A 26,051-nucleotide genomic window follows, 5' to 3' on the forward strand; every position below is an offset into this window, starting at 1 on the left:
CCCCTCCGCCCTCCCCGACCCTCGCGTCGCGCTGCTGATGACGTGAGCAGCTCGGCGGTGTCGCCATCTTGGGAGTGGCGGGAAGGAGGAGGGAAGGGGAGAAGCGGCGCGGAGACCTTCCAGGAGGGAGGGGGAGGGAGCGCGGCGCGGGGATTGTGCGTCATCGGCGAGCGACGACGGCGCCGCGCCGCCATCTTGGGGGGGCGGAAGGGGAAGGTCTGGCTGGTCTGGGAAGGGGTGGCCCCGAGAGGACCCCACGGGGACCTGTGGTCCTGTCAACCCCGAGGGCACCCTGTGGCCCTGTCCCAAGGGGTCCCCGTGGCCCTGTTTCCCCCAAAGTGTCCCCATGGCCCTGTCCCAAGGGGTCCCTGTGGCCCTGTCACCCCCAAAGTGGCCCTGTGACCCTGCCCTGAGGGGTCACCATGGCCCTTTTGTCCCCAGAGTGTCCCCATGGCCCTGCCATCCCCATCACTGGCCCAAAGGATCTGCTCCAGGTCCTTCCATCCCTGAGGGGACCTTGTGGCCCTGTCCCAAAGTGTCCCTGTGGCCCTTTTGTCCCCAAAGTGTCCCCATGGCCCTTTTGTCCCCAAAGTGTCCCCATGGCCCTGCCATTCCCATCGCTGGCCCAAAGGATCCCCATGGCCCTGCTGTCTCAATCACTTCCCCAGGTCCCCATGGGTCTGCTCCAGGTCCTGCCATCTCTGAGGGGACCTTGTGGCCCTGTCCCAAAGTGTCCCCGTGGCCCTTTTGTCCCCAAAATGTCCCCAAGGCCCTGTCATCCCTATCCCTGGCCCAAAAGGGCTATGATCGTGTCCCCAAGGGTCCCCATGGCCTTGTCATCTCTGTCACTGCCTGAGGCCCCCATGACTGTGTCCCCAGGAGTCCCCACGGCTCTGCCATCTCTGTCACCTCCCCAGGTACCCGTGGGTCTGCTCCAGGTCCCCGTGGACCTGCCAAACCCATTGCTGCCCCGGAGGGTCCCATAACCGTGTCCTCAGGGGTCCCCATGGCCCTGGCATCCCTGTCACTGCCCCAGGTCCTGGGATGTCCCAGGCAGGCGTAGGGTGCTGGGGACAGGATGGGATTGGGGACAGATGGTGGTGGCAGGACACAAACAAGCACCCTGTGACAGTGACATCAACGCTGTTTATTGCCTGGGGAGGGGACACCCCGCAGGATCGGGATTAAACACCCTTCGGAAAGAACCAGGAGATGGTGGGTCACTGGGCTGCAGGGACACGCTGGGGACATCGGGACAGCCGGTTACACGCTGGTGGCCTGAGCGTCGTCACCGCTCTCGTCCCAACCCCGCGCTGGCATCCGGCGTCCCGTCCTCCCGGGGTGACCCAGGGCTTGGGCGATGGCACCCCGCAGCTCTGCCTGCTCCCTCTCCAGCACCGACAGCCGGTTCTCCTGCGAGGGGACCGCGTCAGCGCCCACCCGGGTCCCTCATGTCACCCGTGGGTGCCCCCACATCCCAGCTCTTACCAGCTCTCGGCTCTTCTCCTCGCTGCTCTTCAGCCTCTCCAGGTCTTTCTTCCTGCTGCCTTCAGCCGCCGTCAACCTAATTGGGTTGGGGATGAGCCGAGACCCTGACCCGGTGGTGGGGCACCCACTGGTTTGGGGCACCCACTCCCCATCCCCACCCCTACCTGGCACCCAAATTGGCTGCACGGGCGTTTGCCTCCTCCAGCTGCTGCCGGAGACGCTCGAGCTGCTCTCGGTGCTGCCCCTGCTCCTGCCTCAACCCGCGGTGTTGAACCTCCACCTCGCCCGTCCGCGTCTCCGCCAGCCGTAACTTCTCCCGGTTCTCCGCCACCTCCTTCCGCAGTGCCTCGATCAACCGCCCGTGCTGGCGGGGGACGAGGACACGGGGTGTGAGGAGGGGGTCAGCGGGGCACCCCGCTGAGTTTGGCTGCCACCCACCCCGGCGTTACCTTCTCCAGCGGGCGAATGGCGTAGAGCTCACCCTGTGCCGCCGCCGCCTCCTCCGCGTAGCGCTGCCATGGCACTGTCGATTTGCGCGGCAGCGACGCCGACGAGCGCAGCTTCCCGCGACCCTACGGCGTCGGTGACACCCATTAATGCCGACGTCTTCCTCGGAGCACCGGCCCCGACATGAGGGTGGAGTGGCCGCTGCCGTGGCTTACCGGGGCGTCATGGGGGACGAGGGACCCCGGGTTCTCCTCGACTGGTGGCTCCGCCACGTGCTCGGTGCTGCTCTGCTTGCGTAGGCGCCGGGCGGCTTTGCTCTGCGCCGGCACGCTCTGGGTGCGTTGGACGTTGCGGCGTTCCCGGCTGGGTGGTGGTGACGGTACCGGTGCTGGTGCTGGTTCCGGTTCTGGCCCGTCCTCCCGGCCCCGCACACGGCGGATGCTGATGAGGGACTGGCTCTTGATGAGGGGGCTGTGCTTGCTCAGTTCCCGGGGTGGCACAAAGCCTGGTTTGAAGCTCTCTGCCGAGCTGTGAGGGGAGATGGGGTGGTGGCATGGCTGGATACCGCGGTGGTGCTGGACCCAGGAGGGACCAGAACCATCCTGAACCCAGCCAGGACTGGAGACACCCCTAAACCAGTTGGGGTCAGACCCATCTCCCGACCTCAGCCTGGACCTGAAGCACCCCAAAGCCAGCTGGGACCAGAAACATGCCCCAAACCCAACCAGAACCAGAACTGGAACCGTCCTCAAAACCAGCCTTGACCTGAAACACCCCAAACCCAGCCAGAACCAGAGTCACCCCAAACCCAGCTGGGACCAGAAACACCCCCTAAATCCATCTGGGACCAGAAACATCTCCTGGACCCAGCCTGGACCAGAAGTATCCACCAAATCCAGTCCAGACCAGAACCATCCCCTCAGCTGGGACCAGAACCACCCCCTAACCTGGCCACAACCATCTGCTGGACCCATCGGGGACCAAAACCATCCCCTGAACCCAAGTGGGACCAGTGACTCCAACCCCATTCTGGACCAGAGTCACTCTAGACCCAACCAAGACCAGAACCATCCCCTGAGCCCAACTGGGACCAGAACCACCCCAAACCCATCCTAGTGTCACCCCTCTACCAAAGCTCCACCTTGGTCCCATGCGTCCCTCTGTCCACCCACCGGTACCTTCGCTCCGTGGTGGAGCTGAGACGGACGGAAACAGGAACAGGGGTCCCCTCCTTGATGGCGGTGAGGATGGTGGGCAGGGGCTCCAACTCCTCCTGCGTGGCCTACCAGAAGAAGACAAGGACATTATGGGGACAGTGGGTGGCCTTGGGGTAGGTGCCATCCATGGCGCTTTGGACACCAGCTCTGTGTGGGGAGAAGGAGGTGGCCAGTCTTGCCAGCTACCCTCGGGGACAAATAGGTGTGGCACCTGGTCCAGGCTGGAGAAGATGTCGCAGAGCAGGAGGTGGAGAGTGGCGAGCTCCAGAGCCAGGTCCACGTAGCCGTCGTAGGTGGCCATGTGGACGCTGCTCTCAGGGTTGGCCACGCTCTGCAGGAAGTCTGTCATGGTGCTCCAGTTGTTCTCCAAGAACTCATTCATGAAGCCCATGTAGGCCTCCTTCTCACCAAACCTGGTGGCCACGATGTCCGGTTACCTGGGGGCCGGGCGATGGCCTGGGCCACCACCATGGTCACATGCCACCACCATGACCATGGGCCAGGCCACCTCCAGGATCACAGACCAAGTCATTGCAATGTCCCTGCACCATGTCACCACCCTGTCTACAAGCCAGGACACGGGTGGGGACACCGCCATGTTCTTGGATGAAGCCACCCATAGGTCAGGCCACCACAGGTGACACATGAGGCTCTGCTGGGGGGACACATGGAGTGGAGACGTTCTCTGCTGCCCCACGGCTGGTTTGTGGTATGTAGGAGATGTCCCTGCTGCCCCACAGTGTTTAAGGGACATCCCTGCTGCTCCATGGTATGTTGGGGACAACCCTACTACCTCATGGTATGTTGGGGACAACCCTACTGCCCCATAACTGTCCACGGCATGTGCCACACGTACGTGGTGAAGTTGGCCAGGTTCTGGATGACCTTGGCCACAAGGGTGAGGGTACGGGCGGTCGCCTCGCTCGGGTATTCCTGGACGAGGCCGAAGAGGCTGGGAGACATGACAGCGGGGCAGAGGAACCGTAGGAAGAGGGAGGCCGAGACCAGGCGCTGCCCGATGGGCGCCTTGCCCCGCGCCGCACACTCCTCCTGCCACGCTGCGAAGATCTCGCCCAGCTCTGCCGGGAAGGCGCTGTGGGGAGAGACACCCTGCTGGGTGCTGGGCCAGGTGGGTGGCCCTGGAGCCACCCCAGCAAGCCACTGTGGTGTGCTGGGGGACACGGTGTCCACCATGACTGTGCCAGTCCCCGTGCTTGTCCCTAAGCCCAGGTCCTTCCTGGTGCCCACCCCCACGTCCATCCTAGGGGTGGTGCCCATCCCTGTCCCTAAGGTTGTCCCCAGGTCCTTCCTGATGCCCGTTCCCATGTCCATTCCAGGGGTGGTGCCCATCCCTGTCCTCCATCCCTGTCCCCAAGGTTGTCCCCAGGTTCTTCCTGCTGCCCATCCCCATGCCCATCCCAGGGGTGGTGCCAATCCCCAAACCCCACCCCCATGCCCACCCTGGTGCCAGCTCCTGTCCTCCTGCCCGTTCCCCTTCCTGTCCCCAAGCCCATCCCTGTCCCCACGCCCATCTCCACGCCTGTCCCCAGGTCTCCATGGTGCTGGTGCCCACCCCCGTGGCCAACCCCACGCCCACGCAGGGGCTGTCCCTCACTCGCAGGACGCGGCGATGCATTGGAAGGTCTCCTCGCAGACCTGCCGCAGGTTGTTCTGGTTGTCGGAGAGGTCAAGGCTGGCGCATTTGCTGGGATCCACCTCGCAGCTGTCATCTGAGGCGCAGAGCCGGGCCACGGCCTCTCCTGGCCACCAAGGGGCAACCCGTAAGGGGACCAACCAGCCACCACCACGGGCATGGCTGTGACAAGCCTCCACCCATGGATGTTCCAGGGGTGTCCTACATCCCTGTAATGCCCTGCCCATACCCTGCACCCCACAACACCCCAGAGCACCCCACAACACCCTGTAATGTCAATCTCAGGATGTCCCGCACCCCGTAACGCCCCGTGATGTCCCACAAAGACCTGTAACGTTCAGCCGTACCCAGCGTGTCCTGGAGGTACTTGCCCCCCACCAGTTTCATGTACTCGTCGATGGCCTTGGTGGCCAGCGTGTTCTCACGGAAGATCAGTGCCTCACGGTCATCGAAGCGGTCCAGCTCGGCCACCCCGAGGTCGATGAGGAACGACTGCCAGGTGGACATGTTGAAGGGCTCAGTGGGCACCCGTGGCCCTGAACTGGCTTGATCAATCCGCCTTGAGAATGGCATTTCCCATCCCACACTATCCCGACCCACAACATCCCGACCCATCCCACCCCATCCCGACCCACCCCATCCCATCCCATCCCATCCCACCCCACCCCATCCCATCCCATCCCATCCCAACTCATCCATCCTATCCCAACTCTCCCATCCCATCCCAACTCATCCACCCCATCCCAACCCAACCCAGCTCTCCAGGCACTCCCACCCCATGATGACCATCCCACCCCAACCACCATGCCCACAGCACTCCAGGCAGCACCCATCTTGTCTTCACCCACCCTCCCCACATCCCCCATGGCCAGCACCCACTTCACCTTGGCCTTCCCAGTGCTCTGCAAGACACGGACCAGAGCACCAGCCAGCTCCTCCTTGTGCCGCACAGCGATGGTGGGCTCCAGACGGGCGCACAGCTCCCGGTAATGGAAGGTGATGAACTCAGCCAACTCCTTGTAGCGTACGATGGGCAGCACCCGCACCTCCCGGTAGCGCCCACGCACCCTCACCGACGGCACCCGCTCGCCTCCCCCGGGACCGCTCAGAGGGTACCAGCGCTCCAAGGGTTGCCGGGCAGCTGTCAACTCGGTCAAGGGGACAGTGATGGAGGCCACCGGTTGACCGGGGTGGTCATCGCGGCAAAGGGCAAGGGTGAGGGCACGGGCGGGTGGTAGGGCGGCCAACTGGAAGAGTTCACCCCAAAAGAGCTCGCCATCGGAACCGGCCACCTTGGCAGTGGTACGGGCGAAGAGGGTGCCGTCCAGGTGGAGATGACAACGGAGGCGTCGCCGAGGTGGCAAGTCCCGGGCTTCATACACCCACAGGCTCAGCGCCAGCTCCAGCCGCTCGCAGTTGTCCTGTCAGGGTGGGGGCACGTGGGGAGGGGGGGTGAAGGGGACAAGGGGGACCTGTGAATGTGAGGGAGGGTTTGGGGGGGACAGGGTGTGGGGGACAGGGAATTCTGTGGGTGGATGTGGGGATGGAGGGAGAATAGGGTCAAGAGGGGACAGGGGGGGTGGGGGGGACATGTGGGGATGGAGGGGACATGAAGGGACAGGAGGGGACATGGGGGACAGGGGGGAACATGGAAGGACAGGAGGGGACACGGAGGGACAAGAAGGGACATGGGGAACAGGAGGGGATACAGGGGACAGGGCAGGACACTGGACACAGGAAGGGACAGGGGGACTGGAGGGGACATTGGGGACTGGGAGGGGACAAGGGATTCAGTGGAGGGACTTGGAGACAGGAGGGGGACAGGGGGAGCAGGAGGGGACATGTGGGACATGAGTGGGCAACCAAGTCCTGAGGGGGACATGGGTGACAGCCAAACCCACGGTGGGGCAGGAGGGGACACGAGGGGACAACCAAGCCCCCAGGGGACAGGAGGGGACATGGGGAGACAACCAAGCCCTCTGGGGGGACAACAGGACCCAAGGGGACACAGGGCTGTGGGTGTCTGCAGGGTGTGTGGGGGGTCATGCCTCAGTCTCCCCACCCAGTGGGCCTCATCCTGCCCACTGGGGAGCCAGGAGGGCAGCGGGTGGCCCCTTGTGTCTGGGTGCTGGGGGTTCCCATCCCCTAGGGGTGACAGGGGTGTCCCATGGGTGTCCCCGCGGTTCCACCTTGTTGGGCTGCACGGTCCGGCGCAGGTTCTCGATCCAGCGGTCACGCTCAGCCAGGGACGTGCACCCAAAGGACCGGCTGCCCTCGCCCGTGATGATCTGGGTGCAGGGAGGGTGTCTGGGTGGGGCACCCTAGGGTGCCTGGAGGGGGTTCTGTGTGCCCAACACCAAGGGCTGTGCTGGGGTGTCCCATTGGGGTGCTCTGTGGGGGGTGCCTTGGGTGCCTTTGTAGGGTGCCCTGGGTGCCCCTCCCGGGTGCTCTGGGTGCCCCTTCACAGTTCCTGGGTGCCCTGGGGTACCCTGGGTGCTCCTTTTGGGTGCCTGGTGTGCCCTGGGTGCCTTTTCAGGGTGCTTGGAGGGTTCTGAGTGTCCCTTCAGGGAGCCAGGGGTGCTCTGGGTGCTCTGGGTGCCTCCCCAGGGTGCCTGGGGCATCCTGGGTGCTCCTCCGGGATGCTGTCTATCCAGGGTGCCCTGGAGGCCCTGGGTGCCTGTGCAGGATGTTCTGGGTGCACCAGGTTCCCCTCCAAGGCCCCCGGGGTGCCCTGGGTGCCCCTCCAGGATGCCCTGGGTGGCTATCTAAGGTTCCCTGGGTGACCTAGGTTCCCCTTCAGGTTGTCTGGGGTCCCTGGGTGCTCTGGGTGCTCCGGGTGCCTTTCCAGGCTGCCTGGGGTGCCGTGGTTGCCCTTCCACGTTGCCCTGGGTCCCTTGGGTTCCCCTTCAGGTTGCCTGGGGTGCCCCTCCAGGGTGCCCTGGGTGCCTCCCCAGGGCACCCTGAGCACCCACACAACCAAAATTACCTGGAAGCAAAACTTCTCGCCCACGATGCTGCCGTGCACGGGCCGGACAATGACGTTGTCCCCGGTGAGGTCCAGCTCGGCTGCACTCGGCGGTGGCAGCAGTGACTCCCGCGAACCGCTCCGGCTGGGGACCCTACAGGGACAGGACTGTCACCGGGGCACCGTTACCAGCACCCATGTCACCCCCTCACCCCCACCCTCCGCGGTGCCGTACCTCTCTCCATCGGTGACCGTCACCGCCGGCGTCTCGGCTTTGGGGACACCACGACTTTTCCGCTCTCGGAGCCTCTTCCACAACAACCCCTGGATAGTGTAAGGAGACGGCTGCCCTGTCACCCATGGGTGGGGCTGAGCACCCTGGGGTGGGGGGCTGGGATCGGGGTGGGGGGGTGCCCACCTTGACATTGCTGAACTGGGAGGTGGGGGAGGGCTCGTTCTCGGTGCTTCTCCCGGCACCCCGGGAGTTCCTCTCATCCGCAGCCGGGTCTGAGGGGCACCCAGCATCAGGACCCCTCCTTTACCAGCACCCTGAGCACCCCAACACCATGCCAGCGTTTAGGGGGGACAGGACACACCCACACCCCCCAAACCCCCTTGGGAAACATCAACCAAAGCTGGAGGAAGGACCCAGGTGCCTGGTGCTGGGTGCCGAATCCTGCCGGCGCCTGACCGTATCCGTAGCCCTGAGGTGCCACGAAGCTTTGGGTGCTAAAAATGGGTGCTCATGGGTGCAAGGGAGAAGGGGGCAGGGGGATTTATCCTGCTGCCCCAGCGCCGGTGCCCAGTCCTGCCGTTGCGATGCCAAGCACCCATCCAGGACGGTCCCCACCCCGGTGCCATGTGGGTGCTGGTCCTGGTGCCAGGTGGGTGCTGGGAGAGGAACTCACCTCCCTGGGTGGTGCAGAGCAGCCAGCGGCGAGGCCCCATGGCTGGCGGCGATGCCGTGCGCCCGCGCTGGCGGGGGGCGCGGGGAGGAAACCGAAAATGTTTTATCGCTTGGATCAGCCGACGCAGCAACATGGAGGAAGCGGTGACAGCTTGCACCCAGCGCTTCCTCCATGCGCCCGGCTCGGCGTGGGGCTCGGCGTGGGGCACGGCGTGGGGCATGGCACGAAGCATGGTGTGGGGTGTGGGGCATGGCACGGGGCACGCATGGGACATAGAGCGTGGGGCATGGCACGAAACATGGCCTGGGGTGCAGGGCATGGCGTGTGGCACGGCGTGGGGCACAGCATGAAGCATGGTGTGGGGTGCAGGGTATGGTGTGGGGCACGGCGTGGGGCACAGAGCATGGGGCATGGTGTGGGGCATGGCATGAAGCATGGCGTGGGGCGTGGGGCATGGCACGGGGCACAGCCATGTGCTGCACGGAGTGATGCGTGACATGACGTGATGCGCGGTGTGTGGGGCACGGCGTGGGGCATGGTGTGGTGTGTGGCACAGGGCACGGCGTGGTACCTTGTGTGGTGTGTGGCACAGGGCACGGTATGGGCCACGGCACTGGACACGACATGGTGTGACACAAGGCTTAGCACGGGGCACAGCACCGGCCACGGCTTGCTGCGTGGCACGGCACGCAAGATGGGCACGGCACAAAATCTGGCATCCGGCGTGGCATGGGCCCAACGTAGGGCGTGGCACAGGGCGTGGCATGGGGCATGGCTGGGGAGAGCGGCACAGGGCACGGCCACAACGCGTGGCGTGGTGCAAGGCGCATGGCATGATGCGTGGCACAGGGCATGGCCACAACACATGGCACAGCGTGCAGTGGAAGGTGCATGACCACACAATGCATGGCACCATGCGTGGCACAGGGCACGGCCACGACGCGTGGCGCAGTGCAAGGCACATGTCACGATATGTGGCACAGGGCACGGCCACAACCCATGGCACAGTGCGCGGTGTTGCATGGCACGATGCGTGGCACAGGGCATGGCCACGACGCGTGGCATGGTGCAAGGCGCATGACCACATGGTGTGTGGCAAAATACATGACAAAGGGCACGGCCACAACACGTGGCACGGTGCAAGGTGCATGGCACGATGCGCGGTACAGGGCACAGCCACAACGTGTGGCCCAGCGCCGATGTGTGACGCATGCCCAGACGGTGCACAGCATGGTGCGTGGCATGGCACGTGGCCCAAGGGGCTCCATGCACCGGAGCCACACACGCACGTGGCTCACACCGGCTTGTGCCAAACCCCCGTGGCACCAGCACGTGCTGGCGCCGGGCGAGTGAGCTCACCGGGGTCCCTCCTGCTGCCCGCTGGGTGCAGGTTGGTGTTCTCGGAGATGGAGCTCCCCGTCCGGTTCCTGCTCCTGCCCGAGGCCTGGTGACACAGAGGGGTCAGGCACCGTCACCCCCAGCACCCACCAGTGCACCCCGTCACCCAGGGGACACGAGGGGACTCCTGTCCCCGTGTCCTCACCTCCTCATCCCTGCCCACATGGACCAGGTGTCCATCCACCAAGGAGAAGTTGGAGACATCCCACACCGGGGCGTCGGGTGCTGGAGCCAGCGGCATCGATGACACCCCATGGGTGCTCGCTGGGGGTGCAGAGCAGGGTGTCAGGGAGATGCTGGGTGCTCACTGTGTCCCTGTCACCCATGGGCAGCGTGGCAGTGCCAGGGGACATGTGGCTGTGGCTGTGCCACCGTAGGTGTGACAATACCAGGGCACATGGGGCCATGGCCATGGTAGGGTTGGGGTGATGGTGCCAGGGGACATATGGCCATGGCCACCATGGGTGTGGTGATGCTGGGGGACACGTGGCCATGGAGGTGCCACCATGAGTGTGACAATGCCAGGGGACACATGGCCATGGCCATGGCCACCATGAATGTGGCCATGACAGGGGACGTATGGCCATGGAGGTGCCACCATGGGTATGGGGATGCTGGGGGACACGTGGCCATGGAGGTGCCACCATCAGCATGACAATGCCAGAGGACACATGGCCATGGCCATCATGGGTGCGGTGATGCTGGGGGACACGTGGCCATGGAGATGCCACCATGAGCGCGGCCGGGCCAAGGGACATATGGCCATGGAGGTGCCACCATGAGTGTGACAATGCTAGGGGACACATGGTCATGGCCATCATGGGTGCAGTGATGCTGGGGGACACGTGACCATGGAGGTGCCACCATGAATGTGGCCATGCCAGGGGACATATGGCCATGGCTGTGCCACGGTTGGGGTGACAATGCTGGGGGACATGTGGCTGTGCCACCAGCAGTGTGGCAATGCCAGGCCATGCTTGGCCGCGGCCATGCCATGGCAGGGACAAACTCAGGTGCCCTGCCCGCACTGTGGGTGGCCCTGCCCACGCCGTGGGTGGCCCTGCCCGCACTGGGGGTGGCCCTGCCCACGCTGTGCGTGGCCCTGCCGGAGCCAAGCTGGTTTTGCCAGATCTGGGTGCCGCAGGGGCTGGCACGGCTCCACATGCTGCCACCGAGCCCAAACGGGGTCCAGGGCCACGCGGGGCTGGGAGTGGCCCTGAGGCCAGGTGGGGCCCAGCCATCCTGCACCCATGGGTGCCCCTCCAACCCTGGAGGGCACCTGCAAGCAGGAGCTCACCACCACCAGCAGAGCCTGGACACATCCTGCACCCCTCTGTGTCCCCCACTGTCACCCACCCGTTACCCATCACCCACCACCTCCCAGACCCCAGAGCTCACCATCACCCCCAACCCATCACCCATCATCACCCATCACCCTGAGTGCATCACCCATCATCATCACCCCCCACCCATCGCCACCCAACCCATCAACCATCATCACCCACCACCCATCACCCCCAACCCGTCACCCTGAATCCATCACCCATCATCATCACCCCCCACCTGTCACCCCCAACTCATCACCCACCACCCACCATCCATCACCCCCCAACCCACCACCCATCACCCACTGCATCCCAGATCATCACCCATTTCCACTGCCCCAAACCCATCACCCATCACCCTGAGTCCATCACCCATCATCATCACCCCCCGCCCATCACCCCCAACCCTTCACCCATCACCATCACCCTGAGTCCATCACCCATCATCATCGTCCATCACCCATCATCATCACCCCTCACCCATCACCCCCAACCCATCACCCACCACCCCCAACCCATCCCCAATGACCCCGCCCCATCCCATCCTCCACCCCCAGCACCCTGACCCCCACCCTCCCCCTCACCCGCCCCTACCTGGAACCACCTCCTGGACCACCTGCTCGGCCCTGGCACCGCTCTCCACGTGACCCTTCCTCTTGGCCATGGAGCGCAGGTACTTCTGGAGGGTGGCCCTGCCCCCCTCGGGTCCCCGTGGCTCCCGGGTGCCCTTGGAAGGCGCTGAAAAAGCCCGTTGGAAGAGGGACCTCCGGGTGCTGGCCTTGGGTGCCCCCACGCTCGTGACGTCGGCGCCATCAGACTCGGGTTGGCTGTAGGAACGTTTCCATCCCTGCAACCGCGTCCAACGCCGGCTGCCGGGGGACCCCATGCCACGCTCGGCTTCCCGGTCACCCATGGGTGCTGTCGTTCGCCATTTGTAGGTTTTCAGGAGAGTTGGTGGCTCTGGGGGTTTCTCTACCTCCATCTGCGGGATGGGTGGGGCCACGTTAAGCCATGGGGTGACATGAGGATCCAGGGGTGGGGCACCCTTGTCTGGGCATCTGGGATCCCCACCCGCTCACCCCGATTTGGGTGCCCCATGCAAGTATCCCTGTTGGGGGCACCCCCACCCAGGCACCCCTACCCAGGCACCTCTGGGTGCCCCTTTATGCATGTCACTATCCAGGCACCCATGACCAGGAACCCTACGTGGGCACCCTGATATGGGCACCCCCACCCAGGGCACCCCTACCCGGGTGCTCTTCTCTAGAGCACCCTAATCCAGGCACCCTTATTTGGGGTGCCCCTGACCACCGAGGGGTCCCCATCTTGTGGGTACCTGTGGCCCCAGGGTGCCCCTGCCCACAGAGGGTTCCTCATTTTGTGGGTGCCCACATCCCTGGGGTGCCCCTTCCTACTGAGGGGTCCCCATCCTGTGGGTGCCCACATCCCTGGGGTGCCCCTGCCCACCGACAGGTCCTCGTATTGTGGGTGCTCGTGTCCCCAGGGTGCCACTGCCCATGGTGGGGTCTCCATTTTGTGGTTGCGCATGTCCCTGGGGTGCCCCTGCTCACCAAGGGCTCCCCATTTTGTGGGTTCTCGTGTCCCCAGGGTGCCCCTGCCCACCGAGGGGTCCCCATTTTGTGGGTGCTTCTGAGCCCAGGTTGCCCCTGCCCAAGGTGGGGCTCCGCCACCCAGTGGGTGCCCACGCCAGCCCTCGCCCCCAGCAGCACCCATCCCTGCCAGGGTGTGGTGGCACTGGAGGCGCGGCAGCATCAGCCTTCGGGGCCACCGGGGTGCGGTGACACCCGGCACACGGTGACACCCGGGCAGGTGGCTGCCACCACCTCGGCCCCGAGCGCGGGCGGGTGCCGGATGCTTCCGTCGCTGCCACGGCCGCGTTTCCCCTCGCGCCGCCACGGCATTTCCTCCCGCCACCTGCACCCCGTGCACAGCCCAGGCCCCGGGGACCCCCCCGCCAGCACCCCCGGGTGCCCATGGGGGTGCAGACCAGGGTGGGGGTGGAGGGGGGTTGGTTGCACCATGGGACCTCCTCACTGTGGCACCCCCCAATGTGGAAGTGAGCTGTGGGTGCCCGTGGCTTCGGCACTCACCAATCTAGGGGTGCCACCACCCTGGAGCTGGCTGAGGTCCCCAAACCCTGAGGGGGGGGGGTGCACCATCATTTTTGGGGTCCCTGCCCCAACTTGCAGCACCCTGCAGCACCCCATCACCCCTACCCGCCCCCTGCAGCACCCCTTACTCCACAGGGTGCTGCTCTACCCTGCCCTAGCACCCCTCATCCCCTGTGCACCCCCAAGGCCAGAGCATCACCCCAGGGTGCCACCCCCCCGCCCTGTGTGCGTGTGGGTCGTCCCCCCCCCCCCCCCCCGTCCCCATGGTACCTCGGCTTCTCTCTGCCTCCTCCGGCACCCGGGACTCGGCTGCCCCGGTTCCTGTAGTGGCTTCCCCATGTGACCAAGCAGGAGTTTCAGTCACACCCTCACCTCCGCCTCTGCCCGAATGATGTTATCTCCACTCCCAGCTCGGCCCAGCTCACACTCAGCCACGGTTTGGGCCACGCCGAGAAGGGTGACCCACGCCAGGCCACCCCACAGCGGGGTCTGGCTATCCTGGCTGCCGGTTGCTTACATCCAGCTTTAATGCCATCATTAGGTTTCAGAGTGAACAGGCGCCAGAGATCCTGGGCACTATAGTGTGGTGGTGCAGCGTGGGGCCACTGGAGGTGGCCATTTCAGGGGGGGGGGGGTATAGCAGTGGGGGAGGGGGGTGTCTCTTTGGGGGTTACGCGTGTGTCGCAGCACCCAGCCCTGCAGCAGGTCCCCGGCACCTGGATCCTTCGCTGACGTCCCCCCCATGACCCTGTGGCCACCCCCCACCACGTGCCTCAGTTTCCCTTTCACTCTCCAGGGACCACCCAAAGCTGGTGGCCTGACACTGACTTTATTACGTGGGGATTTCTTGCTGTTTGTGGCTACGGGGATGGTCTGCTGGGCCAGTGGGGCCAGGATCCATGTGGGCTGGTGACCTTCTGGGCTAGGATCTGTCCAGGCTGGTCGCCTTCAAGGCTGGGGTTCTTCTGGGCCAGGGTCCATCCAGGCTGGCATCCACTGGGTCAGGGTTCACCTAAAACAGGGTCTAGCCAGGCTGGTGGCCACCTGGACCATGGTCCATCCAGGCTGGTGGCCATCAGGCTGGTGGCCATCTGGAACAGGGTCCATCCAGGTTGGTGGCCATCAGACTGGTGGCCACCTGGACCACAGCCCACCCAGACTGGTGGCCACTGGGGTCAATATCTGTTGAACCAGGGTCCATCCAGCCCATCCCCAACACCCACCTAGACCACGAGCCAACCTTGTCCCACAGGGGCTGGTCCTCACTGCGAAGGAGAGAAGAACCCACCATCAGTCCCACTCCCACCGACCCTCCCGGCCACGCCGGACCAGACCAGACACCCCAATTGGGTGACGCCCCCAAACTCGGTGCTCACCTTGAACCCGCGCCAGGTCTCAATCTCCCGGAAGAGGGAGTTGCCGGGACAGTCGGTGTGACCCATCTGGCGGTGGCCACGGAGGGTGTAGTTTTGGTGGAGCCGCCCAGTTTTCACGGCGCAGGGCAGGAGCCCGTCCCGCACCAGGGCGATGGTGTCCGGGTCCGGCAAGATGGCCGAGAAGTCTCCAACGTAGCCCACGCCGTAGCCTTTGCTGTTGTAGCCTTTGGTGTGGGCACCGACCCAATGCCAACCCCGACCTTGGTAGAGGTACCCGTCCGACCCCACCACGAAGCTGGAAGCACCCATGGGTGAAGCTGAGCTGAACTGGGTGACAGAAACCGCGGTGGGGTGACGGTGACGGGGGCTTCACCTGTAGCCGATGTCATCCCAGCCGCGGGTGTCCTGGTGGAAGCGTTGCATGGCGCGCATGGCGGCGGCGCAGGCGGGGAAGGTGCGGCACGGGGCGCTGGGTTCGAAGGTGTGGTGGATGTAGACGGAACCCAAGGGGAGGGTCAACGGTTTTGGGGTGCCCCGGTAGGGACGGGCACCCCACATGCACCGGGGGACGATGGCCGGGCACTCTGCGAGGGAAGGCAGGTGGTGGAGGAAGGGGATTGGCCCGGTCCCACGGGTAGTTGGGGACGTGGCAACGTCCCCTTGGGGTCTTGGGGACATGGAGCATCTGCCCAGCTTGGCAGGGACATGGTGGTGTCCTCCTGGGGTCCCCTCATCGAGGGGACACGGAACATCTGCTCAGGGTGTCCCTTGGCTGGGGAGGTGGCTGTGTCCAGTGTCCAGGGGACACACCAGTGTCCATCCAGGGAACGTGGTGGTGGCCAGCCAGGGGCCACCATCTGGGGACACACAGATGTCCATCCAGGAGACATAGTGGTGTCCATCAAGGGGACATGGTGGTGTCCATCAAGGGGCCACCAGCATGGGGACACACCGATGTCCATCCAGGGGCCATGGTGGTGTCTGACCATGCCAGGCCACGTGCCACCGGTCAGCTCTCAGAGCTTGACTCTACCCTGGTGTCACCTTCACTCGGATGACACTGGGGACCCCCAGCCCCACCCAGGGTGCAGCTCTCCGCCCATCCTCCCACTCAATTTCTTTTTTTTGGAGGGGACAGATGTGATATCGCCACCCAGTGCCACCTCCCTACCCACGTAGACCTCTGTGAAGTCCCGCGCCGCTCGGCGAGCGATGGCCACCACCTCCTCCGGGCCCACGTCCTCCAGGAGCTCCTGGGTGGGTGGCAGCACCCTCAGCACCCTCAGCATCGCCGCCACCTCCTCCTCCAGCTTCCCCGGCCCCGTCAACACCCCAAAATCTCGCCGCCGGTAACTGCTGGGAGGTCGCCCCTTCTCCGTGCCATTGCCTGTGCCGTAGTAGCCCCGGAGAAGGTCGGCGAGTGGGATGGGTGCTTGGGCCAGCTGCGCACCCAACAGCACCCCATCCATCGCCCCGTTGGCGACGGCATCGGGGATGGGTGACGGGGGTCCCAGCAGGGTGTAGTTTTGGGGGTCATCTACGTCATCCCAACAGCCACCGGGTCCCAGCGTGGCTCGGTTGCCATCACCGTCACGAGCCAAGAGGAAGGACATCGCCAAGGCCTCGGTGATGGTGACGGCGTAGAGCGCGTCGACGGGTGGCTCGACGGTGGGGAGGGGCCACCCCGCCGCCCGCTTGAGGCCAACCTCGATGCCGGCAAGGAGGGGGCCGAGGGCGACGGTGGAGCCGTCGGGTGCCAACACCGCGCCGCGCTCGGGGGCCGCGGCGTCGTGGTGGAGGAGTTGGGTGAAGAGCAGCCACTGCTCGTGGCTGAGCGTTGGCGCGGGGGCTGGCGGGACGTGGGGTGGGTCTCCCAGCACCACGCGGCACCCCGGGGTGCCGCAGCCCCCCAGCGCCCGCGCCAGCGCCGGCACGGGGCCGGAGAAACCGCGGTCGGTTGACTCGAGGGCTTCCAGGATCTGAACCACGGAGTCCATGTGGCGCGGTGGGAGACCTGGGGAGGGGACGGGGGTGTGGGCGGGGACCGAGGGGCACCCGCGGGGTCGGGGGCGCCCGTGGGTGCAGGGATGGCGAGAGTCTCCTAGGGTGCACCCTGAAGAGGGTGACAGCACCAAAATGAGGGGACATGCACCCAAAACAGGGTGAAAGGACCTACAACAGGGTGAAAGTACCTGGAACAGGGTGACAGGACCCAAAATAGGGTGAAGGCACCCAAAACAGGGTGAAAGAACCCAAAATAGGGCAAATGCACCCAAAATAGGGCAAAAGTACCCAAACCAGTGTGACAGGACCCAAAACAGGGTGAAAGCACCCAAAACAGGGTGACAGGACCCAAAATAGAGCAAATGCACCCAAAACGGGGTGAAAGAACCCAAAATAGGGCAAATGCACCCAAAACAGGGTGAAAGAACCCAAAATAGGGCAAATGCACCCAAAATAGGGCAAAAGTACCCAAACCAGTGTGACAGGACCCAAAACAGGGTGACAGGACCCAAAATAGAGCAAATGCACCCAAAACGGGGTGAAAGAACCCAAAATAGGGCAAATGCACCCAAAACAGGGCAAAAGTACCCAAAACAGTGTGACAGGACCCAAAATAGGGCAAATGCACCCAAAACGGGGTGAAAGAACCCAAAATAGGGCAAATGCACCCAAAACAGGGCGCAAGTACCCAAAACAGGGTGAATGCACCCAGAACAGGGTGAAAACACCTAAAACTGGGTGAATGCACCCAGAGCAATGTGAAAGCACCCAGAGGAGGGCGCAAACACCCAGGAAAAGGGTGAATGCACCCAAAAAAGGTGAAAAGACTCAAAACAGGGCAAATGCACCCAAAACAGGGCAAAGGCACCCAGAACAGAGTGAATGCACCCAAAGCAAAGGGAAAGTACCCAAAAAGGGGGAAATGCACCCAAACAGGGTGAAAGTGCCCCTAGCAGAGGAAATACACCCAGAGCAGGGTGACTGCACCCAGAAAAGGGTGAATGCACCAAAACAGGGCAAATGCACCCAAAACAGGGTGACAGCACCCAGAGGTGGGTGAACCGAAGGTGAAAGCACCCAGAACAGGGTAAAAACACCCAAAACAGGGGGAAAGCATCCAGAGGAGGGCGCAAGCACCCAGGAAAAGGGTGAACGCACCCAAAACAGGATGAAAACAACCCAAAGCAGGACAGAACCACCCAGAACATGGTGAATGCACCCAAACCGGGGTGAAAACACCCCAAAACCAGTAAAGTACCCAGAAAGTACCTGCAAGCGCCCAGCAAAAATAACAAAGGCACCCAGAACTGGGTGACTGCACCCAAACCAGTGTGAAAATACCCCCAAAAAGGCAAAAGCTTCCCCCAAAAGGTGAAAGTACCCAAAAAAAGGCAAAAGCACCCCAAATCAGGGTGACCGCACCCGAAGCCCAACTGAAGCTGAACGCGCCTAAAACTGGGTGCAGCCCCTCCCTCACCGTCCCCCCCCTGCCCGGCACCACCCATGTGGGCATAAATTTGGGTTAGAATCATCCTAATTAGGGGAAAAAAAGCAACCAGAGCGATTTTGACCCAAAAAGAGGCTTGGAGAAGCCCCTGCATTTGCCACACGCGTGCGGTGGCGTGTTGGGGCATGTTGTAGCGTGTGGCAACCCACCGGGGTGCGTTGTGATGTATTGTGGCGTGTTGTTATATGTCGTGGCGTGTTGTAGCATGTTGTGGGGTGTTGTGGCATGTTGTGGCATGTCATGGTGTGTTATGGCACGCCGTGGGGTGTTGGGTGTGCTGTAGCATGTTGTGGCATGTTGCAGGATGTTGTGGCGTGTTGTGGGGTGTTTTAGCGTGTTGTGTCATGTCATGGAGCGGTATGGTGTGTTGTGGCATGTTGTAGCATGTTGTGGCGTGTTGCGGCATGTTGTGGCATGTCACAATGTGTTGTGGTGCACTGTGGTGTGTTGGGTTGTGCTGTGGCATGTTGCAGCATGATGTGGAGTGTCATGGCATGTCATGGCGTGTCATGGCGTGTCATGGCGTGTTGTGGCATGTGCCTACCTGTGCCGGGCCGGGCGCAGACGCTCAGCGCCAGGAGGAGCCACGGGAACATGCTGCAGGATGCGGCCCCCGATCGCTGCGTCCCGTGTCGTGGCCTCGCTGGACTTTGTCACCCAACACAAATGTCACCGGGGGCGGGGGACAGGGGCGGGGAGGGGGGACACACACACACGCACAGGGGGTGTGGCAGGGTGACACACGTGTGTGTGGCATGGGTGCTTCCAGCGGGGCGGCTCTGCAACACGTGTGTGTGGCGGTTGCACATGTTGGGGGTGTGTGTACACGCATGAACATGTGTGTGTGTGCTTGTGCATGGGGTGAATACACACATGTGTGTACGTACACACGTGTGTGTGCACATGAGGGGGTGTACATACGTGTGCACTTGCGTGTGTGTGCATGTATGTGTATGCGTACGCACATGTGTGTCTACAGGGGGTGTACATACGTACACGTGGTGCACGAGGTGCATGTGCACACACACGTGTGTGTTGCGTGTGCGTGGGGTGTGTGCGTACATACGTGTGTGTGTATGTGTGCGTGTGTGCGCACAGGGAGTGCGGGGGGGTGCATGGGCTGCGCGTGGATGTTCTTATGCGTGTGCACACGTGTGTGTCCGTGTGCATGTGCATGTGTGTGCGGCACAGGATGCGTGTGCGTGTGTGTGTTCATGCAGGGGGGTGCGTGTGACACGAGAACACCCGTGGGGTGACAAAGCCACCAGGACATGTGTGAGGGCATGAAGTCATCAGCACACGCATGAGGGGACGAAGCCACCAGGACACGTGTGAGGGGACGATACCACCAGGACACACATGAGGGGACAAAGCCACCAGGACACACGTGAGGGGACGATGTCACCAGGACACGTGTGAGGGGACGATACCACCAGGACACACATGAGGGGACAAAGCCACCAGGACACGTGTGAGGGGACGATGCCACCAGGACACACACTACAACAGAGCCACCCGGATGCGCCCGATGACACCCCCGCCACGGGACCACGTGACACTGCGGTGCCATGGCCACCCCCCCACCCGACCTTTGCCCTGTCCCCAGGGCGCGGTGGCCATGGCGGTGGCCTGGGCGCTGGGTCCCCTGGGCGTGGTGGCCATCGGGACCCTGCTGCTGGCCCTGCTGCTGAGGTGGCTTTGGGACGCCGTGGTCACCGTCACCCGCTTCCGGGCCACCTGCCACCAGCTGCGCCGCTTCCCCCAGCCACCATGGCGCAGCTGGCTGCTGGGTCACACCGGCATGGTGAGGGGACAGCGGAGGGGACAGGGTGGTGGCACCTGGGGGGGGACAGCAGAGGCAGGGTGGCGGCATCTGGGACAGGGGACAGTGGGGACCAGGTGGTAGCAGCTGGGGACAGCAGAGGCGGGGTGGTGGCAGCTGGGCAGAGGGGACAGCAGGGATGTGGTGGTGGCACCTGGGGGTGGCAGGGACAGGGTGGTGGCACTTGGTGGGGGACAGCAGAGGCAGGGTGGTGGCAGCTGGGACAGGGAACAGTGGGGACAGGGAACAGTGGGGACAGGGTGGTGGCAGCTGAGCAGGGGGGACAGTGAGGACAGCGTGGTGGCCCCTGAGGGGTGGCAGGGACAGGGTGGTGGCAGCTGGGGGGGACAGTGGGGACAGGGTGGTGGCACCTGGGACAGGGGACAGTGGGGACAGGGGGTGGCAGCTGGGGTGGGTGGCAGAGGCAGGGTGATGGCAGCTGGGGGGGACACCAGAGGCAGGGTGGTGACACCCAGGGGGGGTGACAGGGACAGGGTGGTGGCACCTAGAATAGGGGACAGTGGGGACAGGGTGGTGGCACTTGAGGGATGTCAAGGACAAGGTGGTGACTCTTGGGGGTTTGGCAGGGACAGGGTGGTGGCACCTGGTGTGATGACAGGGACAGGATGGTGGCACCTGGGACAGGGGACAGCAGGGACAGGAGGGTGGCACCTGTGGGGGCCAGTGGAGGGACAGTGGTGGCACCTGCAAGGGAATGGCAGGGACACAGCAGGGAGGACGTTGGGGACAGGGTGGTGGCACATGGAGAGGGTGACAGCAGGGAGGTGATGGTGGCACCTGAGGTGATGGTGGACACTTAGGATGGGTGACAGTGGGGACAGGGTGGTGGCACTTGGGGGGTGGCAAGGACAAGGTGGTGATTCTTGGGGGGGTTGGCAGGGACAGGGGGGTGGCCCCTTGAGGGAGGTGGCAGCAGGGACACATTGGGGACACTGGCAGGGACACAGCGCTGGCACGTGAGCTCTGAGTGTCTCCAAGACCAGCCGTGAACCCAAACTGGGACCATCCCCAAGACTGGCCACCGACTGGGGACAAGCATTTGCCCAAGGCTGGCCATGAGCCAGGGACAAGAATGTGCCCAAGGCTGGCTGTGACCCTGGGGACAAGGGTGTCCCCAAGGCTGTCCCTGAACCCTGCGGTGCCCCGTGGCGCAGGGGAAGAGCACGGAGGAGGGACTGCAGCAGGTGGACGAGCTGGTGGCCCAGTACCGCTATGGTTGCCTGTGGTGGCTCTCGCCGTGGTTGCCCATCCTCCGCCTCTTCCACCCGGCCACCCTCCGGCCCATCCTCTTGGCTGCAGGTAGGACACGAGGGCCACCAAGACAACCCTGAGTGTCCCCAGGGCCATCCAGAGGTGTCACTGTGGCTGCCCCACTCACCTGGCCACGTCCTGTGGTGGCCACCAACCCAACCCCAAGGGTCTTCAGAGCCACCCAGAGGTCACCCTTGGCTGGCCTAGTGAGTGCCTGTGCCATGGTGGCCACCAACCTGTCCTTGAGGGTCCCCAGGGCCACCGAGAGGTGTCACCATGGCCAGCCCATTGAATGCCCAAATGTCCATGCCATGGTGGCCACCAACCTGTCCCTGAGGGTCCCTGGGGCCACCCAAAGGTATCACCATGGCCAGCCCAAATGTCATGGTGGCCACCAAACTCTCCCTGAGAGTCCCTGGGGCCACCCAAAGGTGTCCCCATGGCCAGCGCGGTGGCCTGGTTGTACCCAGGACCCCATCCCGTGGTGGTGATGGGTGCAGCAGCGGGGACACCCTCTCCCCAGGGACCCCACCCACCTTGCAGGCCCCAAGGGGACCCGGTGGCCCCCGGTGGCCCCCCGGTGACACCCCTCACCAGCCCCCACTCCGCTCTCTTGCAGCCGCCATCGCCCCCAAGGACCAGCTCTTCTACGGCTTCCTCAAGCCCTGGCTGGGTGAGTGGGTGCTGGGGGGGTGGCGGGGGGGTTGTGGGGCAGCACCCATGGGTGCCCCACGGACGGAGCCGGGTGTCGCGCTGCAGGGGATGGGCTGCTGCTGAGCCGCGGGCAGAAGTGGGCGCGGCACCGGCGCCTGCTGGCACCCGCCTTCCACGGGGACGTCCTCAGGTCCTACATGGGTGTCTTCAACCAGAGCACCCACCTCATGCATGTGAGCACCCGCTGCCTGCACCCGCTGCCTGCACCCAGACCCGCACCCACACCCCAACCTGCACCCGCTGCCTGCACCCAGACCCCAACCTGCACCCGCTGCCTGCACCTGCTGCCTGCACCCACACCCTGTCCTGCACCCGCTGCCTGCACCCAGACCTGCACCCACACCCTGTCCTGCACCCGCTGCCTGCACCCAGACCCCAACCCGCACCCGCTGCCTGCACCCAGACCCGCACCCACACCCTGTCCTGCACCCTCTGCCTTCACCCTGACCTGCACCCACACCCTGTCCTGCACCTGCTGCCTGCGCCCAGACCTTGTCCTGCACCCACTGCCTGCACCCAGACCCCAACCTGCACCCGCTGCCTGCACCTGCTGCCTGCACCCAGACCCCTGTCCTGTACCCTCTGCCTGCACCCAGACCTGCACCCAAACCCCAGCCTGCACCCAGACCCATCCTGCACCCAGACCCCAACCTGCACCTGCTGCCTGCACCCAGCCCTGCACCCAGCCCCCCATCCCTGAGCCAGCCCCGCACCCAGCCCCTGTCCCTGCCTGCAGGCCAAGTGGCGGGCAGCGGCGCAGGCAGCGGGGGGCCCGGTGGGGCTGGAGGTGCTGCAGCAGCTCAGCCTCCTCACCCTGGACACCCTCCAGAAATGCATCTTCAGCCACGAGAGCCACTGCCAGGAGTGAGTGTCACCCCGGGCCCTGCCGGGGGGGTGGCCCCGTCCCCCCTTCCTGGGGTCCCCCCACGAGGGACCCCCCTTCCCCTGGCTCTGTCCCCTGCTTGGGTCCCCCCCCACCCTGGTTTGGTCCCCAGCTGGGGTCCCCCCTGGGCTTTGCCCCTATCAAGGTCCCCCCAGGGTTCCCCCACCCCTCCTGGGGTCCCCCCTTAGTCCAGCTTTGCCCCCCATCAGCCCCCCCCAGGCTCTGAGTCCCCACCCTGGTCCCACCCCACCCTGGTCCCACATGTCCTCACGGGCAGGGGACCTTCTGCCACCCCATGTCCCCACTGAAGCTCACTGTGGCCAGGGGGGTGGCCAGCCCTGGTGGCCCATGGTGGCCATCCCCAATGGCCCATGGTGGCCGCCCTTGGTGGTCCACGGTGGCCATTCTCAGTGGCCCACGGTGGCCATCCCTGGTGGGCCATGGTGGCTGTTCTCAGTGAGACACAGTGGTTGACCCCAGTGGCCCACAGTGGCCATCCTTGGTGGCACACAGTGGCTGTCCCTGGTGGCCCACAGTGGCCATCCTCAGTGGCCCTCAGTGTCCATTCCCAATGGCCCACGGTGGCCATCCTCAGTGGCCTGTGGTGGCCGTCCCCAATGGCCCACAGGATCCTCTGTGGCCTGTGGTGGCCATCCTTGATGGCCAACAGTGGCCATCCCCAGTGGTCCCCGGTACCCCACAGGCAGCCCAGCGAGTACATCAAGGCCATCCTGGAGCTGAGCACCTTGGTGGTGAGACGCCATCACCGCCTGCTCCATCACCCAACGTGGCTCTACCGCCTCTCAGCCGATGGGCGCCGCTTCGCCCGGGCCTGTGACACCGTCCACAGCTTCACCGCCGCCGTGGTGCAGCGCCGGCGCCAGGCCCTCGACCGCCTGGGCCACCAGGCCTGGCTGGAGGGCCACCAGGGACGGCCAATGGACTTCATTGACCTTCTCTTGCTCGCTAAGGTAGTGCTGGGGTGGGATGGTGTGGCCGTGGGGAGGGTTGGACATATGGTGGTGGCCATAGTGGCCTGGTGGTGGCCAAGAGGATGGTGGTAGCCGTGGCAAGGGCTGGCTGTAGGGTGGTGGCCATAGGGAGATGGTGACGACCAAGGGGCTGGTGGTGGCCATGGAAAAGGTTGGCCATATGGTGGTGGCCCCAGGGGAACAGTGGTGGCCCAGGGGAGGGTTGGCCATAGACTGGTGGCCCCAGGGGCCCCTTGGTTGCCACGCTCACCCTTGCAGGACGAGGACGGCAACACCCTGTCGGATGAGGCCATCTCAGCCGAGGCTGACACCTTCATGTTCGAGGGTGAGGACGGGCCGCCAAGTGCCATTGGCGGGGTGGGGACTCCTGTGTCCCTTCGCTCACCCCTTGTCCCTGCAGGCCACGACACAACGGCCAGTGGCCTGGCCTGGCTACTCTACAACCTGGCCCACCACCCCCACTACCAGGAGCGGTGCCGCCAGGAGGTCCGCGAGCTCCTCAAGGGCAGGGATGTGGAGGAGATTGAATGGTGAGAGGTCCCCAGTGTCACCCCCCGGCCACCCGGGCTTGGGGACACCGGTATCACTGTCCCTCGCCCCCAGGGAGGACCTGTCCCACCTGCCCTTCACCACCATGTGCATCAAGGAGAGTCTTCGCCTTCATCCCCCCGTCACTGCCGTGTCCCGGCGTTGCACCGAGGACATCGCCCTGCGTGATGGACGTGTCATCCCCAAGGGTGCGGCTCGCTCAGGGCGCGAGGTGTCCCCAATGTCACCGTCCCTCCTTTGTTCCCTGTCCCTAAGGTGGCCATTTCCACCCCACCAGGGATCATCTGCCTGCTGAGCATCTATGGGACCCACCACAACCCGGACATCTGGCCCGAGCCCCAGGTAGAGCCACTTGGTGACATGACCATGGGACAGCGGGATGTCCCTGTCACCGTGGGCAGGGACAACCATGTCCCCATGGTGTGGCGGTGGCCGTGTCACTCCAGGTCTACAACCCACTGAGGTTCAGCCCAGAGAACAGCCAGGGACGGTCCCCGTTGAACTTCATCCCCTTCTCCGCTGGTCCCAGGTAGGCCATGGTGGGGACACGAGTGTCCCCACGTGTCACCCCCCCCAGCCTGGTCGGGTTCAAGGTGGGGTGGTTGTCCCCTGGCCCCGATGTTTTGGGCGTCACGGGGACAACCCCATGTTTCGGTGAGGTTCCACCATCTGCTCCACCACCCAGATGGTGGGGGGCGGGGGGCAGGTCTGCTGTCCCCCATGTGTCCCCCACCACGGAGGTGACAGAGAGGGGACGTGGTGGCAGGAACTGCATCGGGCAGAGCTTCGCCATGGCCGAGCTGAAGGTGGTGACGGCGTTGACGGTGACACGCTTCGCCATCCGGCCGGACACGGGGCGGCCACCGCGCCGCAAGACCGAGCTCATCCTCCGCGCCGAGGATGGGCTGTGGCTGCTGCTGGAGCCACTGCCGGGGGTGGCCTGAGGGACACGGGGACACGGGGACACCCCGCGTGGGGGATGTCCCACCCGAGGGACAGCGGTGAATAAACGGTGGCACAGAGGGGACAGTGTTGTGGTGGTGGGGAGGGGGACGGGGGGGACGGGGGGATGTGTCCTCCTTGAGCCACCATCCTGGCATGGACAAGTCCTCCTGGGCCACATGTCACCATCTATAGACAAGTCCCTCCAAGCCACATGTCACCATGTTGGCATAGACATGTCCCCTGGGGCCACATGTCACCATATATGCCCCCCCATGTCACATGTCACATGTCACCATCCATGGACTTGTCCCTCCATGACACATGTCACCGTCCTGGCATGGACATGGCCACTGGGCCACTTGGGACTATACGTGGTCACTACCCATTTCACACGTCACCATCACAGACATGTCCCCTCTGTGCCACATGTCACCATCCCTGGACATGTCCCCT

General features: G+C 64.4%; 3 protein-coding genes across 9 annotated transcripts; 1 reads left to right on the top strand and 2 right to left on the bottom strand.

Moving 5' to 3' along the window:
- Nucleotides 1–1,126: 1,126 nt before the first annotated feature.
- On the bottom strand, nucleotides 1,127–13,859 carry RASAL3 (RAS protein activator like 3). 5 transcript variants are annotated; one of them, XM_074854832.1, is made up of 19 exons: nucleotides 13,805–13,859; nucleotides 11,997–12,384; nucleotides 10,223–10,341; nucleotides 10,039–10,123; nucleotides 8,190–8,278; nucleotides 8,007–8,095; nucleotides 7,793–7,925; nucleotides 6,996–7,094; nucleotides 5,691–6,227; nucleotides 5,154–5,298; nucleotides 4,768–4,912; nucleotides 4,009–4,245; nucleotides 3,364–3,565; nucleotides 3,114–3,217; nucleotides 2,151–2,463; nucleotides 1,938–2,060; nucleotides 1,653–1,852; nucleotides 1,489–1,564; nucleotides 1,127–1,413 (listed from the first exon to the last, which is right to left on the bottom strand). In XM_074854832.1, exons 2-19 carry the CDS (start codon nucleotides 12,382–12,384, stop codon nucleotides 1,264–1,266), a joined length of 3,234 nt encoding a protein of 1,077 aa, XP_074710933.1. In that variant the 5' UTR covers nucleotides 13,805–13,859; the 3' UTR covers nucleotides 1,127–1,263. The 5 variants fall into 5 exon arrangements, with proteins under 5 accessions (XP_074710933.1, XP_074710932.1, XP_074710934.1 ...); XM_074854831.1 differs by having other exon boundaries at nucleotides 3,108–3,217; XM_074854833.1 differs by lacking the exon at nucleotides 13,805–13,859 and adding an exon at nucleotides 8,680–8,746 and having other exon boundaries at nucleotides 3,108–3,217; nucleotides 11,997–12,299.
- A 485-nt stretch (nucleotides 13,860–14,344) lies between these two features.
- On the bottom strand, nucleotides 14,345–19,072 carry PGLYRP2 (peptidoglycan recognition protein 2). 3 transcript variants are annotated; one of them, XM_074854818.1, is made up of 6 exons: nucleotides 18,966–19,072; nucleotides 16,082–16,924; nucleotides 15,284–15,494; nucleotides 14,911–15,205; nucleotides 14,758–14,799; nucleotides 14,345–14,530 (listed from the first exon to the last, which is right to left on the bottom strand). In XM_074854818.1, the coding sequence occupies exons 1-5, from the start codon at nucleotides 19,015–19,017 to the stop codon at nucleotides 14,797–14,799; spliced, it is 1,404 nt and encodes a 467-aa protein (XP_074710919.1). In that variant the 5' UTR covers nucleotides 19,018–19,072; the 3' UTR covers nucleotides 14,345–14,530; nucleotides 14,758–14,796. The 3 variants fall into 3 exon arrangements, with proteins under 3 accessions (XP_074710919.1, XP_074710917.1, XP_074710918.1); XM_074854816.1 differs by having other exon boundaries at nucleotides 14,345–14,546; XM_074854817.1 differs by having other exon boundaries at nucleotides 14,345–14,625.
- A 923-nt stretch (nucleotides 19,073–19,995) lies between these two features.
- Nucleotides 19,996–25,675, top strand: CYP4F22 (cytochrome P450 family 4 subfamily F member 22). Its single transcript, XM_074854573.1, has 12 exons — nucleotides 19,996–20,225; nucleotides 21,419–21,563; nucleotides 22,135–22,188; nucleotides 22,275–22,402; nucleotides 22,966–23,093; nucleotides 23,816–24,083; nucleotides 24,363–24,429; nucleotides 24,505–24,634; nucleotides 24,708–24,841; nucleotides 24,931–24,995; nucleotides 25,100–25,182; nucleotides 25,420–25,675. Exons 1-12 carry the CDS (start codon nucleotides 20,040–20,042, stop codon nucleotides 25,595–25,597), a joined length of 1,566 nt encoding a protein of 521 aa, XP_074710674.1. The 5' UTR covers nucleotides 19,996–20,039; the 3' UTR covers nucleotides 25,598–25,675.
- Nucleotides 25,676–26,051: the final 376 nt, after the last annotated feature.

Source organism: Strix uralensis, chromosome 38 (genome assembly GCF_047716275.1).
Source record: "Strix uralensis isolate ZFMK-TIS-50842 chromosome 38, bStrUra1, whole genome shotgun sequence".
Classification (NCBI taxonomy): domain Eukaryota; kingdom Metazoa; phylum Chordata; class Aves; order Strigiformes; family Strigidae; genus Strix; species Strix uralensis.

Excerpts from the sequence above, each read along its gene's own strand:
- RASAL3 (XM_074854829.1), bottom strand. The coding sequence starts at position 9,829 with ATGCACCTTGCACCGTGCCACGTGTTGTGGCCGTGCCCTTTGTCATGT. Across the intron at positions 2,061-2,150 it reads TCGTCCCCCATGACGCCCCG|GGTCGCGGGAAGCTGCGCTC; the intron begins GTAAGCCACGGC and ends CCGACGCCGTAG. Across the intron at positions 1,853-1,937 it reads CCATTCGCCCGCTGGAGAAG|CACGGGCGGTTGATCGAGGC; the intron begins GTAACGCCGGGG and ends GTCCCCCGCCAG.
- PGLYRP2 (XM_074854818.1), bottom strand. The coding sequence starts at position 19,017 with ATGTTCCCGTGGCTCCTCCTGGCGCTGAGCGTCTGCGCCCGGCCCGGC. Across the intron at positions 16,925-18,965 it reads CTGCGCCCGGCCCGGCACAG|GTCTCCCACCGCGCCACATG; the intron begins GTAGGCACATGC and ends TCCCCTCCCCAG. Across the intron at positions 15,206-15,283 it reads TGGGATGACATCGGCTACAG|CTTCGTGGTGGGGTCGGACG; the intron begins GTGAAGCCCCCG and ends GGGTGCTTCCAG.
- CYP4F22 (XM_074854573.1), top strand. The coding sequence starts at position 20,040 with ATGGCGGTGGCCTGGGCGCTGGGTCCCCTGGGCGTGGTGGCCATCGGG. Across the intron at positions 21,564-22,134 it reads GCCCATCCTCTTGGCTGCAG|CCGCCATCGCCCCCAAGGAC; the intron begins GTAGGACACGAG and ends GCTCTCTTGCAG. Across the intron at positions 24,996-25,099 it reads ACATCTGGCCCGAGCCCCAG|GTCTACAACCCACTGAGGTT; the intron begins GTAGAGCCACTT and ends GTGTCACTCCAG.